At 43.6% G+C, this 18871-nt stretch overlaps 1 protein-coding gene and 1 long non-coding RNA gene across 9 annotated transcripts in view; both read left to right on the top strand.

Moving 5' to 3' along the window:
- The first annotated feature begins 3264 nt into the window (after positions 1–3264).
- The window catches only part of BCKDHB (branched chain keto acid dehydrogenase E1 subunit beta), a 263556-nt gene continuing 247949 nt past the window's right edge, over positions 3265–18871 (top strand). For 7 of the 8 annotated variants that reach the window (XR_014836455.1, XR_014836456.1, XR_014836454.1 and 4 more), the window contains exons 1-2: positions 3265–3505; positions 17480–17557. Coding sequence is in view for 2 of the 8 variants with exons in the window: in XM_021082900.2 (XP_020938559.1) it covers positions 3298–3505; positions 17480–17557 (286 nt within the window). In the remaining 6 variants the exon portion in view is untranslated. 8 annotated transcript variants of the gene reach the window in all.
- On the top strand, positions 10995–11974 carry LOC146406179 (uncharacterized). The gene is made up of 3 exons (XR_014807868.1): positions 10995–11143; positions 11463–11532; positions 11854–11974. It is a non-coding gene; the product is annotated as an uncharacterized LOC146406179 (long non-coding RNA).

Raw genomic sequence — 18871 nt, 5'->3', positions numbered from 1 at the left:
AGGTGATTTGCTGGGCAGACAACTCTGTGAGATATGCTCTTTGTTGTTCCTGACTGCATAGAGTTGAACGTATAAACTTCTTAGACCAGCATATAAAGAACTTCAAAATCTCCCTCCGATCTTTATTTCCTACTTCTGTCACTTTCTGTATCTTTCCCTACAACCTGAGTCTGGCAGCAGCAAGCTCTTTTCTCTTCCTGGAATGTACTGTTTTTCTTGCCCATGAGTCTTTGCACATGTTTTAATTTTGTCTCTAATATCCTCTCCTCCCTCATTTTCCTGGTAACTTCTACTCATCTTTTGGATACAGCTTAGTGTTACTTCTAGAAGCATTCTTCTCCTTTTTTCTTCTTTTTATGGTTGCACCTGCCACATGGAAGTTCCTTGACTGGGAGTCAAATTGGAGCTGTAACTGCTGGCCTACACCACAGCCTCAGCCACGCTGGATCCCAGCAACATCTGTGACCTACACTGCAACTTGCGGCAATGCTGGATCCTTAACCCACTGAACATGGCCAGGGATCAAACTCACATCCTCATGGACACTGTGTCATGTTCTTAATCTGCTGAGTCACAATGGGAACTCCTGGAAGCATTCTTGATTTAACAAAAGCAGAGCTTACTGCTCTTTGTGTGTTTCATTTTTTAAAAAGAATTTTATTGGAGTATAGTTGACTTACAATGTTGTGTTAGTTTCAGGTGTACAGCAAAGTGAATTAGTTTTATATATATGTGTGTGTGAATTAGTTATATATATACATATAGTTAGTTATATATATATACACACACACATAAATCTGTTCTTTTTCAGATTATTTTTCCAACTAGGTTAGGTTATTACACAGTATTGAGTAGATTTCCCTGTACTATACAGTAGGTCTTTGTTACTTATCTATTTTATATACAGTAGTGTGCATATGTTAATCCCAACCTCATAATTGATCCCTGTCTGTGTTTCATTTTATTTACATTTCTTTTCTTTTCTTTCTTTTTTTGTCTTTTTGTTTTTTTCTAGGGCCGCACCTGCGGCATATGGAGGTTCCCAGGCTAGGGGTCCAATCGGAGCTGTAGCCACTGGCCTAACACTACAGCCAGAGCAACGTGGGACCTGAGCCTCATCTACAACCTATGCCACAGCTCATGGAAATGCCGGATCCCTAACCTACTGAGCAAGGCCAGGGATTGAACCCGCAACCTCATGATTCCTAGTTGGATTCGTTAACCACTGAGCCATGACAGGAACTCCTAGGGCCCCTATTTCATTGGACCGGGTACTTGTTATGTAATCGCTCTCCTTTCTCTACTAATTTGGACATCCTTAAAGCAAGACTGTATCTTGAACACATTTGTTTCAATGGTGGTTTATCTTCAGTTTATAGCACAAGTTCAATAAATTCTCACCAGTCCCTTTATTATTTTTCTCTTTTCCCCCAGGCCTAAATCATCTTAGCATTCTAGCTCCCCAATCAGCTAACTGAGAAAATGCAGTTTGATTTGTTTTTATCCTTGCTCTTTGCCCTCTTTTTGCTTAAAAATTAAAACTTGACTTTGTAAATATAATTTTATTTAGCTACCCCTCTCCTTTATTCAATAAAATAAAAAATACCCTTCATTCACATAAAAATAAAACACACACACACACACACACACACACACCATGAAACAGAGGAGGTGAACACAACAAAAGACAAGATTAAAAATCCCCAAAATGTTGAATTTGGGGGCTTGATATGGAGTAGAAATAATGAAGATATACTTTTGTTTCTCCTTTGGGCATTTAAAAAAATTCTGCCAGGGAGTTCCCGTCGTGGCACAGTGGTTAACTAATCCGACTAGGAACCATAAGTTGCGGGTTCGGTCCCGGCCCTTGCTCAGTGGGTTAATGATCCGGCGTTTCCGTGAGCTGTGGTGTAGGTTGCAAGGTTGCAGACGTGGCTCGGATCCTGCGTTGCTGTGGCTCTGGCATAGGCCGGTGGCTACAGCTCCAATTCGACCCCTAGCCTGGGAACCTCCATATGCCGCGGGAGCGGCCCAAGAAATAGCAAAAAAGACAAAAAAAAAAAAAAAATTCTGCCAGAATCCACAGCATGCAAAAGTTCTCAGTCCAGGGATCCAAGTTTGCCACAGCGGTAACCAGTGACAGCTGCTGAATCCTTAACCGGCTAGGCCATGTGGGAACTTCCTCCTTTGGGCAGATTTGAATTCCTGCTTCTCAAACCCAATCAGAAAACATGCAGCTGGTGCATTTCTGCCTTTCCTCTCACCCCATTTCCTCTCTCTTTTCCTCTGCCTCTTTGTAAAACCAAGGATGGGCTGGATGGCCAGAAAGAGCATAAGGGGAAATTCGTTCTCCTGCTCCTTCGCCTTCATTCTTTCCCTCTCTCTTCTTCAAATTCTGTTTTGGGCCATTCTTTTCCTACCTTCCCACCCTCATCTGATGGAAACACTTTCACCCTTGTCTCTAATCATATTTTACTATAATGTGTAAATTCATGAACAGAGAAGGTATCCTCTTAAACATTTGGATTTTTAACAGGAAAATTTACAAAGTTGATTATTTTAAATGTAAATGAATGGATTCTCAATTTCTCCAGGTTTCTAAGCTCTTCAGGTCATTTTTGCTGCACCTGGGCAAAAACGCAACTGAATTCCTGTAAAGTGGGTTTGCGGGGTGAACTCTTAAGTTTACCTCTTTCACTCTCACTTAAATCCAGAAAAACAAAACCAGTAAAAATCTATACATACTTATTAAGCACTTTAGAAGGGTTTGAATAAAGAGCTCAGGGTTAGAACAGAGCTTCTCACAGCCGTCTGAAACTCAAAAAACCAATAACCAATACCAATCAATAGAATAATAGAGGTAAAGAACAGGAGAGGATTTAAAAGGGTTTCATTTCAAAAGGACATATAAATCTTAAAATGAAAAAGCTATCTGAATGCATTAGGCAGACGACACAGGAAAGGAACAAACCCAGGCACAGCGTGGAACTTTGCAGACCAGATCTGCGGCCCTGCCCCAAGCAGCAGACCTTGGGAAGACTCCACCTCCGGGAACAATTTCATTGGAGCTCACCTGCCCGCTCGCTCCCGCCCCAGCCCCCTTTCCGCATGCGCACAACGGGAGAACGACGCCGGGTCTTCTCGTCGTCTTCCCCACCCCCGAATTCCGAACTCTGATTGGTCTGCTTCCCGGGACCGCCCCTTCGGCCCACCCAATGTGGGGGCCGTCTTGGTGTTCCGCCCTCCCTGCCGGCAAAGGGTGGCAGAGTAGCCTGCAAACATCGGCGGCGAGTGGGGATGGCGGCAGTGGCAGCGGCAGCGGCGGTTGCTGTGGGACGGCTACTGCGGCTCCGGGTGGCCCGGGTGGAGGGACACTGGCATCCCCTGAGTGGCGGGGGGCTGCTGCGGGGCTTCCTGCAACCTGCCTCAGCCGACGGGGATGCGGCCCAGAAGCGGCAGGTGGCTCACTTCACTTTCCAGCCCGACCCGGAGACCGTGGAGTACGGTGAGCTATAGGGGCTGCCCTGTCCGCTCCGGCTGCAGCCCAGACTCCCAGGCCAGCGGAATGTCCCAGCGAGTACGGCCCTGCCTGTCCCGGGCGGGGTCCTGTAGGCTGACTTCTTTGCACCACGGCACAATCCCTGCCCTCCTCTTTAGAGCCTTCTTCTACCGTAGGGTCTGACTCTGATTTCCTCCTTGCTCCATTTTTGTGACTGTGCAGCTCTCGAGAGGCAGTCTCTTGGCACGTTCGAAATGGGTGAGGGGGTTTCACCGGGTCTGCAAGGGTCTGAGGGTGGAGGGGTGGTGCCAGGAAACGCCTCCCTTTTCCCATTCTATCCTTGCTTTCCCAGCCTTTGCCTTAGGAGTTGTCCCAGCTTGCTCAGGGCCGGGCCGCTAACTATAGGCAGCAGTATGTTAAAAGGAAAGAAAAAGCCGCCGTCTCCCCCACTTTTAGCAGGTAAGAGAAAACTGAGGGACTAAAGTAACTGAATTGATTTCTCAAGGTCACAAAACAGGTTCTTCCTAGAGAAGCGAAAAATCCAGGCTTCATCTCTGAGCTTGATACTGAGCCGATGCTGGGTAAGGGTGCTACTCTGGGAGTGGGAAGCAGTATCAGATAGCGGCGGAGGAAGCCATCCAGTGCTTCCAGCCGCGAGAAAAACCCACAGCAAGCACATCTCACACCTCGCGGGACCGCAGTTGCATGACTTTTACGGTTTTTTCTGCAAGTTTTACATACTCTCCAAAAGATCCAGTGCCTATCATTAGAATACTGAAAACAATACGAAAACGGTGACCTTTTCCTCGGCTACTAACTTCTCAAATGGTAGAGCTGGCATTTTGGGAGGTGTGTCTTTCCCTCTGAAATAAGGAGAATGAACATTTATTGAGCGTTTACCACAGACAGGCTCTGGGCTGAGAAATTTATAGTCATCATCTCATTTGATGCTTAGGGCAACCTTCAGAGGTGGGTAGTATTTTTATTCCCAATTTTCAGTTAGGTTAACTGAGTCCTTGAGGAGTTTGTCCTGGTAAGTCAGTGAGAGCTTCAGCTTTGGAATCTAATTAGATTCCACAACTTCCATTCTAAACAGCTTGCTAAACTGCATGTAGAAATAACTTACCAAGAGGTGTCCCTGTTTTGTGAAATAGAAGACATCTTAAAGGTGAACAGCAGTTTTTTTCTCACCAGTAAGAGAAACCTTGACTTCTGTCTTCAAAGCAAAGAAACTTTAGCCCAGTACTTGAGAGCGTAGGTCTCTTAACCTCCTTCCATAATTACAAAATTACTAAAGTTTGAGTAAAATGATAATAAAAGATTTGTTCTTATAAAAATAATAAAATCGTGTTAGAAGAGTTCTCAATGTGGCTCAGTGGAAACAAACCCAATTAGTATCCATGAGGACATGGGTTTGATCCCCAGCCTTGCTCAGTGGGTTAAGAACCCGGTGTTGCCGAGAGCTGTGGTGTAGGTTGCCTACACAGCTCAGATCTGGTATTGCTGTGGCTGTGGTGTAGGCCGGCAGCTGCAGCTCCAGTTCAAGCCCTAGCCTGGGAACTTCCATATGCTGCAGGTGCAGCCATAAAAAGGAAAAACAAACTCCCACCACTCACTTGTTTAAAAAATCTAATTTTTACTTTATATTGGAGTATAATTGATTTACAATGTTGTGTTAGTTTCAGACGTACAGCAAAGTGATTGATTCAGTTATACATATACATATATCCATTCTTTTTCAGATTCTTTTCCCATACAAACCACACACTTTGGAAATGGTATCAGAATTGTATATGTAGGGAGTTCCCGTCGTGGTGCAGCGGAAACGAATCCAACTAGGAACCATGAGGTTGCAGGTTCCATCCCTGGCCTCGCTCAGTGGGTTAAGAATCTGGCATTGCTGTGAGCTGTGATGTAGGTTGAAGATGTGGCTCGGATCCTGTGTGGCTATGGCTGTGGTGTAGGCTGGCAGCTAAAGTTCTGATTCGACCCCTAGCCTAGAAACTTCCATATGCCATGGGTGCAGCCCTAAAAAGCAAAAAAAAAAAAAAAAAAAAAAAAAAAAGACTTATATGTGTATACACACACATACAGACACTCGAGTATTTTGTGCTAACTGCACTTTGTTTTAAAACGAATTCGTTTCATTGTTATTGAGGAATATTTTCCCATCTATTTTTGTGCCAGATTTATTTTCTCTTTTATGAATTGAATGTCCCTTGTTTTTATGTATTCTATTCTATTCTATTCTATTTATTTATTTATTTGGCTGTGCCCATGGCATGCGGAAGTTCCTAGGCCAGAGATCAAACCTGTGCCATAGCAGCAACCTGAGCTGCTGCAGTGACATCTCCGGTTCTTTAACCTGCTGCTCCACAGGGGAACTCTGTGTGTGTATTTTAAAAGTTGTACCTGTGGTGACTTTTTTTGTCAGTGCTAATGTTATCTACCAGTCTTGAGCAGCTGCCCTCTTCCAGGTGTGGTGGTAGATGTCAGACTTTAATCCTCACAGTAACCTTGTGAGCTGGACAGTATTACACCCATTTTACAGGCGAGAAAGTTGAGGCTTAGAGATGTTAGTGGCCTGCCTACATGCGATGAGTAGCAGGACAAGAATTTGGATTTGTCTAATTCCAGAGCCTCCCACACACTTGTTGGACTAACATTTTGTACATTAAAGATAGTAATGAAGATATTTATTCTCCCTCTGCCTTTACACAGTATCTCTCTGCCATACATATGCACTACAAGTAATTTTTATTCTTTTATCTTGGTTATTTTGACTCATGGAAAGGACTCCTTGAATAGAATGGTGGTCACTGTTGATACTGAGGAGGTGATATATAATCTGCGCCGTGAGAAATGGCAAAGGAATCACCTCTGCAAAGACCAAAGTGGAGTTTTGTTGTCCAGGAAGAAACAAGGACAAACAAGGGCGAGGGCCCTGAGGTGGGGTGAGCTTATGCTCTAGGAACCAAGAAGGCCACTGTGGCTGGGATGTCCTGTGTAGGGGACGGACGGTAAGCAGCTCTCAAAGATGAAGGGTAGAAGGAAGAGGGCTTGCATTGTGGGATAAGCATCTTCTTTCCGGTATTAAAATTTTTAGGGTCAGGAAAAATGTCAGCAAAGAGAGATTAGAAAGCATGGAGTTTATATAAGGAACAGGAAGCAGTGAGTTTACTTGAAGGAAAATGAGAAGGAGTGGGAAATAAGTTTGGAAAAGTAAATGGAGGCCTTGAAAGCCAGAATAAAAGCTGGGGAGGAAAAAAGATTGAAGATCTCCAATGTTTCTTTCATTGCGCTGATGCATTAGGTACCCATTCAAATTCTGTGGACTCTGGAGGGCCATTGACTGTTAAGAAAGGGATTTGATGAGTTCCCATTGTGGCGCAGTGGAAACGAATCCGACTAGGAACCATGAGGTTGCAGGTTCGATCCCTGGCTTTGCTCCATGGGTTAAAGATCCAGCATTGCTGTGGCTGTGGTGTAGGCCAGCAGCTACAGCTCTGATTAGACCCCTAGCCTAGGAACCTCCATATGCCATGGGTGTGGCCCTAAAAGGAGGAAAAGACAAAAAAAAAAAAAAAAAAAAAAGGACTTGAGATGTGCTTGTGTTATATTATTGGCAAATTTATAGAATGGATTAGTGAAGGGGGAGTAAGGAGCAGAGATCAGTCAGAGAGATTACTGTAACTTTCCACATGACAGTGTATCCTTGCTTGCATTGGAGAGTATGGGTGGAGGTGGTTGTATGTTTGGGAGGGGTTAACTGGATTTGGCACTGTTTTGCACGTGGGGGCTCGGAGGAAGGTGTCTCAAAGGTGACTTGACAATTTCAGCCTTGGAGGCTGAAAGGCTGGTAGAGGAATGGTCACGCTGATACAAATGAGGGCTGCTGGAGGAGGAGCACGTTTTCAGAGAGAGAGGGGATGACTTAAATTTTGGATGTGTTGAGATGTCTTAGTCCATTTGGGCAGCTGTAACAAAAATGTCCATAGACTGCATGGCTTAGACACAGTAGACATTTATTTCTTACGTTCTGGAAGCTGGGAAGCCCAGAGTCAGAGATGATTTGGATTCAGTGTTTGGTGAAGGTCTCCTTCTTGGTTCTTAGATGTTTGTCTTCTCACTGTGTTCTCTTATAGTGGAAGGGGTGAGAGAACTTCCTGGGGTCTCTTTTGGAAGGGCATTAATCCTGGAGTTCCTGTGTGGTGTAGTGGAAACAAATTGACTAGTATCCATGAGGATGTGGGTTTGATCCCTGGCCTTGCTCACTGGGTTAAGGATCTGGCATTGCCATGAGCTTTGGTGTAGGTTTAAGACGTGGCTAGGATCCCGTGTTGCTGTTGCTGTGGCTGTGATGTAGGCTGGCAGCTGCAGCTCTGATTTGACCCCTAGCCTGGGCACTTCCATATGCCACAGGTGCATCCCTAAAAAAGCCAAAAAAAAAAAAAAAAAAAAAAAAAAAAGAGAAGGGCATTAATCTCAGTCATGAGGGCACCACCCTCGTGACATACCTCCCAAGGATCCCACTTCCAAGTACTGTCACATTGGGGGTAAAGTTTCTAAATCTGGGGGGACACAAACATTCAGTCTCTAGCATTGGAAGTGGAATATAGTACCATGAGGTAGGCAGCAAAACAACTATGTCAAAATTGGAACCCTTGAGATGAGATTCTCTCCCTGTCTCTTTTCCATATATATATGCCGGGGTCCAGCCCCAGCAGCCAGGGAGTGCCGAAGGAGAGGATGGGCTACAAATGGCACGGAAAGAATTGGAGCCAACTCCTCAGCTGCATGCTGCAGATGACCCAATTTATTAAATGAAAAGCATCAGTTTTTATACCATTTCACAATCAGGTTTCGTGTAAGATTTGACATTAACATTTGATTTAAAGCCCTTTCTGTTCCCTCCTCCTGAGATACAAAAAAAAAGGTTAGTTAAAACATGTTCCTTTCAACTTTAGATTTTTCTTCAAGATTACAAACTTAAAGTTTCACACTGTATTTTTCTTAAAAGGTCAACAACAGTAGCTATTCTATTCTATATTAAGAACAAAGCTTTAATAAGTAATAAACTATGATACCTAACATTATTTAACTAAAGGCGTATGTAGTTAACAAAAACGCATGAAAGCCTTGGGCTCAAGACATTCTTGAGGCTACGATTTATTTGGCGCCAGCAAGCTAAGCATTTAACCTATTGTGCTGATTTACGTAAGTTCCAAAGCACCAATTTCAATAGAAAGGAGTATTATACCCAAAAATTATCAAGTGCCCCCACAAGGGATGAAGGTTACAGGTGACACTGTTATTTAATAAAAAATATATCTGTTGTAGAAAATAGCAATTTGTAGGCCATACAACACTTTTCCCAGCCCCAAACTTCTTTTCAAGTGAAGGGACTGAAATCATAAGTTTCCCCTGTATACTCTTACAGAATAGGTGCCATAAATTGTTACTCCAAAACAAAGGCTTTTTCCATTACATTGTTTAAATAACTTCACTCTGTTTTGGTTTCAGGTGTTTTACGTACCCGGGGCAAATCCTTAGCTGTAAGAAAGCTGTGAATCAAAGATAGAAAAAGAAGGATAAACACAGAAAAAATAGATTAACATATTTTTTAAGGGATATCATTTTTATTTTCCAGGAGCCGATGTTTTTCAAGGGATTGCTCTGCAATCCCTCTTCCTTCTTCAGCTTGTCTGTAGCTCTGCTAACCAGACAAGCCTCATGCAGGTGCCAACTGTGGCTTTGCTTTCTTTACTGGAGCAGCCTTATGGCTCCCGACATATATATACATATATATACATATACATATATATATATATATATATATATATATATAATATGTATATTTTAACGGTGGAACCCACATATTAAAAAGTGGGAGTTCCTGGGCCAGGGATTGAATCTCAGCTGCAGATGGGACCTACGTCCAAGCTGTGGCAATGCCGGATCCTTTAACTTAATGCACTGTGGCTGGCGATAGAACCCACATCTCTGCAGTGACCTGAGCTGCTGCAGTTGGATTCTTAACCCCCTGTGCCACAGCAGGAACTCTTCTTTTTTCCTCATCTTATTCACAGTTGCCCCCTTTGTGTCTTTCCTCTTTTCTCCTTCTCTGTGTTTCCTGTTCATTTTCCTTGCTCATCCAAGCCTTTGCTGGTAGCCCACAGAAGGAAGATAAACAATGATGGCAGACACTTTAATCAGTACTCCCTATGTGTCAGACATGTATCATGCCTATTCTGGGTGTCTTACATGTATCAAATCACTTGATCCTCACATGTTAGTGCTGTGACAGAGATCCTGTTATTTTACGGATGAAGAAACTGAGACACAAATTGGTTGACCTTCTACTTTTTTGGCATTGAAACTGCCCCAGGTCATACCACTTGGAAGAGGTGGAGCCAGACTTCCTCTATTTATTTATTTATTTATTTTTAAAAATTTTGTTGGCTGCATCATGACACATGGAAGTTCCCGGGCCAGGGATCAAATCTCAGCTGCAGCTGTGATCTACACCACCACTGTGGTTGCAGCAACGCTGGATGCTTATCTTTAACCCGCCACAGTGGGAACTCCAAACTTCTACTTATAGACCTTGAAACCTCCTCAGGTGAGACCACCCAGAAGAGGTGGAGCCAGCTCCTTATTTAAGAGGTCTGGCTCAGGCTGTTCCTGGAGTCCATGCACCTGAGCAATTTTTTGTTCATCCATGTTCCTAGTTTCTTCCCACAGCACTTTGCCTCCTCTTCACCCCGCCCCAAACCTGGCTCTCTCCAATGGCGTCCCTTCTTTTGCATCTCATTTGAGCAACCACTGCTGTCCTCTTTCATTGGAATTTACACACCTTCAGATAGCTTCCCTAGGTCATCTGGGAACCTGATTCTGAGAACTTGATTCCTCATCCTGTTCTTGCCATCATCATAAAAGACTGTGTCATTCTTGAGGCAGTTCTGCCAAGATGCCTAGAGCCGGGGTTCTTGCCTCAGACATGCCTGAATGCGAGCCCCACTTCAGAGCTTAGCCTTGTGACCTTGGCCCTGTTTATTGGTCTTCATCAGCTTCCTCATCTGTACTGCCTCAGGGATGCTGGAGGCACTCAGTGAGATGTCTGTGTGGTTACTATTGGTAGAAAAGGCCTCCCTAATCTGGGGAGAGGGAAAGTAAGTAGTAGGTACTCCATATATATCAGGCATTCGATAGTAACTATCTCACTGAATTCTCAAAAGAGCTCTGCCAGGAGGTAGCTGAAGGTCAAGTAACCTTCCCAGGGTCACACAGGGAGTAAATGGCAGAAGAGATGCCAGGCCAGGCCTGCATAGTGCCCGTGTGTTTGCTTCCTTCGTTAATGTGGTTTTGCTCCCTAAGAACCATACATCCGGGCTGCTCCCTGACCTGAATTCAGGCATCGTGTATACATGTGAGTTTGTTCACTTGTTGATTTGAAATTTTCTCCTGGAGGCCAAACTTTGTACTCGGTGCTTAGGGCTGTGACTGTGGCCTTGTCTTCATGGAATTTCAAGTCCTGTGGAGGAGGTGGACAAAAAAGAGCAAGCAGATGCATGCTTACATCCAGTGGTGGTAAAGGACCTGGAGGGAATGTTCAGGAGCTGGGAAGAGAGTAGCAGAGACTGGGTAAGGCCCTCAGGAAGAGGTAAGAGTGAACCAGCCCTGGGAGGCGGGGGGAACAGAAGGGGGCCTCCAAGGAGGTGTGAATGGGGTAATAGGTGGAGGAGTCTACACACGCAAAGGACCTGAGCCAGGAGGGAGCTTGGTTTGGATGAAGGGACGGAAGACTGAGTGAGCTTTGGGAGCAGTGGTGTGGGGACTCTTGAGGTGGGCAGGGCCTGGTGGGCGTGGTGAGGAGGGGGGCTTTATTCCACAGAGAGTTGGAGGCCTTTGAAAGATTCTGAACAGAGGAGTAACATAAAATAACATTGCTTTGCCTTTGCAGACTCATTATAGCAGCTCTCCGATGAATGATTTGGAGCAGTGAAAGTAGAAATGAGGAGCCTTGAATGTTGGTACACACCCCAGAGTCCTATGTTGAAGGCATAACCCCAGTGTGATGGTATTTGTAGGTGGCGCCACGGGGAGGTACTTAGGTCTTGAGAGCGAAGGCTTCATGCATAGGATTTGAGCCTTTATAAAAAGAGACATGGGAGGAGCTCCCTGGTGGCATAATAGGTTAAGGATCTCGTGTTGTCACTGCTGTGGCTCAGGTCTCTGCTATGATGCGGATTTGATCCCTGGCCAGGAACTTTTCTGCATGCCAGGAGCATGGCCAAAAAAACAAAAACAAAAAACAAACTCTCCTCCACCCCACCCCAAAACCCAAAACACAGAGGAGAGATTACCTTTCTCTCTACCATGTGAGGACACAGCAAGAAGACGGCCTTCTACAGACCAGGAAGATAGTCCTCACCAGGAACTCACCTTGATCTTGAACTTCCCACCTCCAGAATGGTGAGAGAAACATTTCTGTTGTGTAAACTGCCCAAATAGTGTTTTGTTACAGTAGCTAGAGCTAAGATAGGCCATTAGGAACTGGTTTCTTGGAACAGGAAGAGGATGGTGAGTTCTGGAAATAGGACATGGTTAGTGCTAGATTTTAAGCTAAGTTTTGGAAGTTGTATGTTTGGAAGTTGGATTCGATGGATCGGATATGAAGAAGGAACACAGGGAAGGCATTCGTGGACTCTTCCTTGGTTTCTGGCTTGGGCACCTGGGTGCAGTGTAACGCCATTTGCTAAAATGGGAAAGACTGGTTTGGGGAGCAGACACCTAGGGTTCAGTTTTGTGCCTGTTGAGTTAGAAAAACCAACACCCAAATGGAGACCTGATGACTGTTGGATAAAAAAAGCCAAGCGCCCAGAGAAGAGGTCTGGGTTGGAGAGATCCATTTGTGAGCCACTGGCATATAGATGGATGTAAAGATCATTCAGAGACTGAGTAGAGGAGGGCCAGCAAAGGGAAAGGAACTGTAGGCTGTCATACCATGGGAGTTGTAGCATGGCGGATGTTGCTATAACCCCCTCCTCCAACTCTTCAGTTCTTCCTTTTGATGGATATGCCGTAACACTGGCACCTTAAAAAGATATTTGTGTTGGAGTTACCGCTCTGTTGTAGTGCATTAAGAATCCAACTTCAGGGGCTCAGGTTACTGCGGAGGCTCAGGTTTGATCCCTGGCCCGGCGCAGTGGGTAAAAGGATCCAGCATTGCTGCAGCCATGATGTAGGTTACAGCTGTGGCTTAGATTCAGTCCCTGGCCCAGGAACTTGCATGTGCTGCAGGTGTGGCCATAAAAAAAGATATTTGTGTTTATAGATCCTTTATGTACATTTCAGGGTACAATGTTCCGCCCCTGATATTTGGCATATCTCTGCAACTTAATGGGGTAGAGGTTGGGACACCTGTTAATAGAGGTTAGAAGGGGGTAGAGGTACACACCTGGTCACAGCAAAAGATTCCTGGAGAATAGAGTACCTGGGGGGTGGAAGAGGTTTGGTTGGGGGAAAACAGGTACTTTCTTAGGGATCCTCTCATTTTACTATGTGCTTGGTGCTAGATGATGCCATGGAAACCATTGCTTCAGCAGGCATGTACTATCTGTCATGTATGTATCTGGCACTGTGTTAAATGCTGAAGTCTCTAAGAGGGACATGGTGAGGGAGGAAGGGCTGTGATACCCAGGTCTATACCAGGGTCTCAGCAGCTCAGAGAGGGGCCAGTGCTGGATGTGGTGGTGGAAGCTTCATTCTCTGAAGTCGACCCTAGTTTTCCACAACATGGCTGTTGCATTTGTATTTGTTTGTTCTAACTCACTGTTGACATGTGCTGCTCTGCCCTCTTTTATTTCTGGAGACTGCCTTGGGCACCTGCTTGCCTGTAGTCTCAGGTGCCTTTGCTCTACCTCTCTGACTCTTCAGTCTTTCCCCAGGCTGCATGTGCAATGGTTACTCAGAATAACCGAGTACTGCTCCATCGGGCTGGTATGGCAGTGTCACCTCTCCCCCACTCCCTTCTACCTGCAGTTTGTCTTTTAAAAAAATGTTTTAGGAATTTTTATTGAGATCAGATTAAATTTATCCCTTAGGGAAAATTGACTTCTTTAATAATGAGTGTTTCTATGTGAGAGTGGATATCTATGTACTTATCTTATTTTGTGTCAATCTGTGTTGTCTTAAAATTTTTTTATCTAGTGCTTTGTATCTTGTTACATTTATTATTAGTTATTTTATCTTTTTTTTTTTTTGGCAGCATGTGGAAGTTCCTGGGCCAGGGATCTAACCCACGCCACAGTAGTCACCAGAGCCCAGCAGTAACAGAGCCATAGCAGTGACAATGCTGGATCCTTAACCCATTGAGTCACCCGGAAACTCTTATTTTATCATTTTTTGTTGCCATTGTAAATAGGACTTTTTTTCCATTACATTTTCTACCTAACTGTGATATGAATATATGAAAGCTATTAATTTATGTGTATTTTTGTACTCGGCTACCTTATCAAGTTCTTTTCCTGTTTAAAGTAAAACTTTAGTTGACTTCTTGGGTTTTCTTTTCTTTTCTTTTTTTTTTTTTTTTGCTTTTTAGGGCCGCACTCACAGTATATAGAAATTCCCGAGTGAGGGTTCAAATCAGAGGTAAAGCTGCCGGCCTACACCACTGCCACAGCAACTTGGGGTCCGAGCTGCGTCTGTGACCTACACTATAGCTCATGGCAACGCTGGATCCTTAGCCTACTGAGTGAGGCCAGGGATCAAACCCAAATCCCCATGGACACTAGTCAGACTCGTTTCCGCTGAGCCACAACGAGAACTTGGATTTCTTGGGTTTTCTAGGGAAGACAATCACATTGGTGCAGTTTGTCTTTAAATTGTGGCATTGGTGGATTTTCTTTTTCCTACCCTATTCCTTTATTTTTAAGCAGTTGACGAACAATTTGCTTTATGTATTTTTTAATTTTTTAAGAAACAGCCTCATAGATTTATTCAGCTATTCACACAACTACTTATTGAGCACCTCCTATGTCATGTTGTTGGAAGAGTCACGCAGTTAGCTCTGATCAAAGGCAGTTAAGAAGCCCTGCCCTCTTGGAGCTGATGTTCTATCGCATCCCACCAACATATGACTTTATCTTTGCAGCAAAAGGATGATGTGTTTTTTCACAGTTGTCTACTTAGGACAGTTTTGAGTAGGCAGCTCAGTTCCACCCCTAAAGCCCCATTTTATGAAAGGGTACCCTTACCTCAGAAAATTGCGCTGCTGGCTGCATTTATATGTTTGTTTTAACTTTGTGTCTTGGAAAAGAAGAGTCATCAGTCTGGTTTTGCAATTGCAGCCAGTTGTGATACTGGTAATTGCATAATTTGTCAGCTGCGTGTGTTGAATGATTTTGTAGTGGTGTTCTGACCTTTTTCTTTTTTTCTTTTTTCAAGTCTTACTGGTGGTACAGCTTTGGTTGGATGTGGTACAGGTGTGCTTCTCTTACCATGAGGGAACTTGAGGCATACTTTATCCATAGTTGTTGCTGAGGAAAATAATTCTAGGAAAAATATATATTAAAATGAGGTTAGCTCTGAATAACTTGTGATTTCCCCCTGACCCATCCATAAATCACGCTGCAGATTCAAAAAGAATCAAAAGTCATTGTTGCTCTACTGAAAATTATCGTTTAAGCTTTCTGAAGCATCTAGTAGAATAGCAGTTAATCCAAAATCCCAAAATTCTGATTCTATTTGGAAAAAGAAAGTATTCAGGAACATTCTTACTTGTAAATTATTTTCATACAAGATGAGCAAATCCTTTGTGGTTATCAAGCAATACTTTCCAGATTCATTTTGTATGATTTTTATTATTAGAGCATTTGTTTTCTTCCTACTGGAAACTTGCCAAGTGGCAATGAGATGCGATGTCTTTGGGGCATTCAGTATTATTTCAAATGGTCAGCAGACTTGAAATAAATACCAGCTTAGAAGTGTAGGAATTTTTATTCTCCGTAGGTTCTTAGCTGTGAAAATCCTCATAGATAAATGAAAATCTTACTTTAGGCAATGTGTGAAATAGGAGAAAGAGTCGGAATGTTATGGTGGTTGGGAAAATAGTTTACCCTAAACCCGTATCATTTGATGCTGGGTGCCAGTCAACAACTTCAAGAGTTATAAAAACTATAACTATAAAGTATCTATAAATGATATAGGCCTAGCTTGAAGAAAAATAAAGTAATTTTGGACATGTGGTGTGAATGTGTATCCTTTGACATAGGGAATATGACAATAATTTCTTGAATGAATTCCTATTCTCCCCACCAGAAGTAGGAGTAGAACAGGTCTTTATTCAGGGCTCTGAAGTAGCAGGGCAGATATGCTTGGGAATTGCTGAGACCTGAAGCCTGGGCATTCAGCAGTGTTGAAGGGATCAAAGAGATGTATGTGCCCAGGGCTGAAAGAGGATCAGAAGGTGGGGTGTTAGTGGAAGGTGGAAGATTGGGCTTGTCATAGGTCAGAGCCTCCCGTGGAATCAGGCCATTTGAGGAATGGGTCTCCAGGCAAAGGACTGGTGACCAGAGTCTCATGGTCACAGGGTAGAAGGCATGACCCACCCTGGGAATTAGACCTTGGCTTTGGTTACACACAGGCTGCTGAAGTTCACAGCAGTTACCTAGGACTGTGGTCAGCATAAGCACAGGTGGGAGGGGTTTGCTGTCAGCATGGCTGTGGGTTAAGGCGAGCACCCACGGTGCATGGATCTGACACTAACTGGAGCCCTGGGCCTGTGCATCAGAGGAGATTCAGGCAGAAACCTTTTCTGCTCTTGACTGGCACTTTGGGAGAGGATTTGACCCTAATATTTTGGGATGACTGTGAACCCTGGGCAGTGCCGAGGCTTAAACCAAAGCTCTAAACTTGTGATATTTCTAGAGTTCCCTGGTGGTTTAGTGGGTTAAGGATCTGGCATTGTCAGAGCTGTGGCTTAGGTTTGATCCCTGGCCCCAGAACTTCTGCATGTTGTGGGTGAGGCCAAAAAAAAAAAAGCAATAAAGTCGCTATGAAATATTTCTGATTTCCAACATTTGGAACTTTCCCCAGTAAAGCTTTACACCATTCAGACTGATGCCAAGGTCAAGATGAAGGACACGGACCAAATCCAGAGTCTAACAATAAAGAGCTAATACTTACTCAGTGCTCGCTGTGTCATGCACGGTTCTAAGTAATTTACATGCATTGTTCCAGTTAACCCTCTCAATAACCCATTTAGGGAGACAGAGGGTGGCTTGCAGAGATTCTGTTTGAGCAATAAGATAGTAAGAAGGACCAAGGCCGATGTGTTTAGATATGGGATCATAGAACTCTCCAAACACCAGCAGTTCTGGGCACTGAAGTTTTTTGGCCTCCCCATGGTCATAACCATGGCCCATAACTGTTTGCTCATATTGGCACGTTTACATGCCATTGATCACGTGCGTTTGTTATGGTTCTGTTCCTAACACCCATCCAGGGCATCTTCCCAGACTGATCTTACTCTGGATGCTTCCGTTTTCTTTTTTTTCCCCACCGAACCCACTCAAACCTGAGCCACATCAGTGACAATGCCAAGGCCTTAACCACCAGGCCACCAGGGAACTCCTGCTTTCCTTTTCTTGACTTTCCATAGCTTTTATTTATTGTCTGCACACATTTGTTCAACTTTATTATTTTCCCTTTTCCTTTTTTAAATACTGGTTTTTAAATTGTTTAAATGTTTAAATTTTTCCTCATCATAAACATCTGTTTATGGTGTTTGTATTGCTTTTGTATCCTTTACAGAGCCAGCACCACTGTAAATAATCCAATAAATTTGTGTAATACCTGCCATTCCTTCCTTTCTACCTTGACTTTAATCAAGTTTTAATCAATTGTTAAGAAACTGGGTTTTTTTTTTTTAACATATTTGACAATAATTTATTTATTTATTTTTAAAATTTTTCACAGGGCAAACTCAGAAAATGAATCTCTTCCAGGCAGTAACAAGTGCCTTGGATAACTCATTGGCCAAAGATCCTACTGCAGGTAAACTTCTTTTGTGCTTGACTGTGGTAGTTCTGTTAATTCAGAATTGAAGATTTGCTGGAAATGTTTGTCTGGAGCTCAATGGATACCTTTACTTGAAATTGGTTTTTTTGGCTGCACCAGTGGCATGTGGAAGTTCTTGGGTCAGGGATCGAACCTGCACCCCAACTGCAACTTGGGCCACAGCCTGTGGCCACGCTGGATCCTTAACCCACTGAGCAAGGCCAGGGATCAGAACCCTAATCCTCATGGATAATAGTCAAGTTCCTAATGTGCTGAGCCACAACGGGAACTCCTTCACTTGAAATTTTTAAAAGACCTGAACAAATGCTTAAGGCTAAATAATCAAATTATGATACTAACACATTTTTTAAATCCACTTAATATGAGTTAGTTCTCATGTATTTCTGACATCCCATAGTATGTGGGGGTCCTAAAATTGCATCAATATGGATTTTTTTGTGGGGGGTTTCTTTAGCATATAGAAAAAAATGGAAAATACTATTTCATTCAGCTATCCATTTATATATATATATATATTTTTTTTTTTGTCTTTTTGCTATTTCTTGGGCCGCTCCTGCGGCATATGGAGGTTCCCAGGCTAGGGGTCGAATCGGAGCTGTAGCTGCCAGCCTATGCCAGAGCCACAGCAACGCAGGATCCGAGCCACATCCGCAACCTACACCACAGCTCACGGCAACGCCGGAACCCCGACCCACTGAGCAAGGGCAGGGATCGAACCCGCAACCTCATGGTTCCTAGTCGGATTCGTTAACCACTGCGCCACGACGGGAACTCCTCCAGCTATCTATTTATAAAATGAAGGTTTGATTCTGTGCTTTTTTGGGGTTATGTTATCATTAAACTTGTAAGATTTTTTTTTTTTTTCTTTTTTGGGCTGCACCACAGCATATGGAGGTTCCTAGGCTGGAGGTTGAATTGGAGCTGTAGCTGTCAACCTACACCACAGCCACAGCAACGCTGGATCCTTAACCCATTGAGCGAGGCCAAGGATCAAACCTGCATCCTCGTGGATGTTAGATTCGTTTCTGCTGAGCCACGATGGGAACCCCAACTTGTAAAAGTTTTTTTTGGAAATGACTTTAATATTTGTAATTAACTTTATAAGCAGCTTTGTCTTAGAGAATTATTGATATAAAAACAGTTGTCCTGCTGTATGTTTTCTGATTTTTTTTTTTTTTTTTTTTTGTCTTTTTAGGGCCACACTTGCAGCATATGGATGTTCCCAGGCTAGGGGTCGAATCAGTTGCAACTGTCAACCTGTGCCAATGCCAAATCTGAGCTGCTTGGCCT

The sequence above is a fragment of the Sus scrofa genome, chromosome 1 (assembly GCF_054392235.1).
Source record: "Sus scrofa isolate SSC_HxYL_T2T_F1_AM1 chromosome 1, Sscrofa_HxYL_maternal_Yorkshire_Landrace_v2.0, whole genome shotgun sequence".
NCBI classification, from domain to species: domain Eukaryota; kingdom Metazoa; phylum Chordata; class Mammalia; order Artiodactyla; family Suidae; genus Sus; species Sus scrofa.
This window is presented reverse-complemented; position numbering and strand designations above follow the sequence as displayed.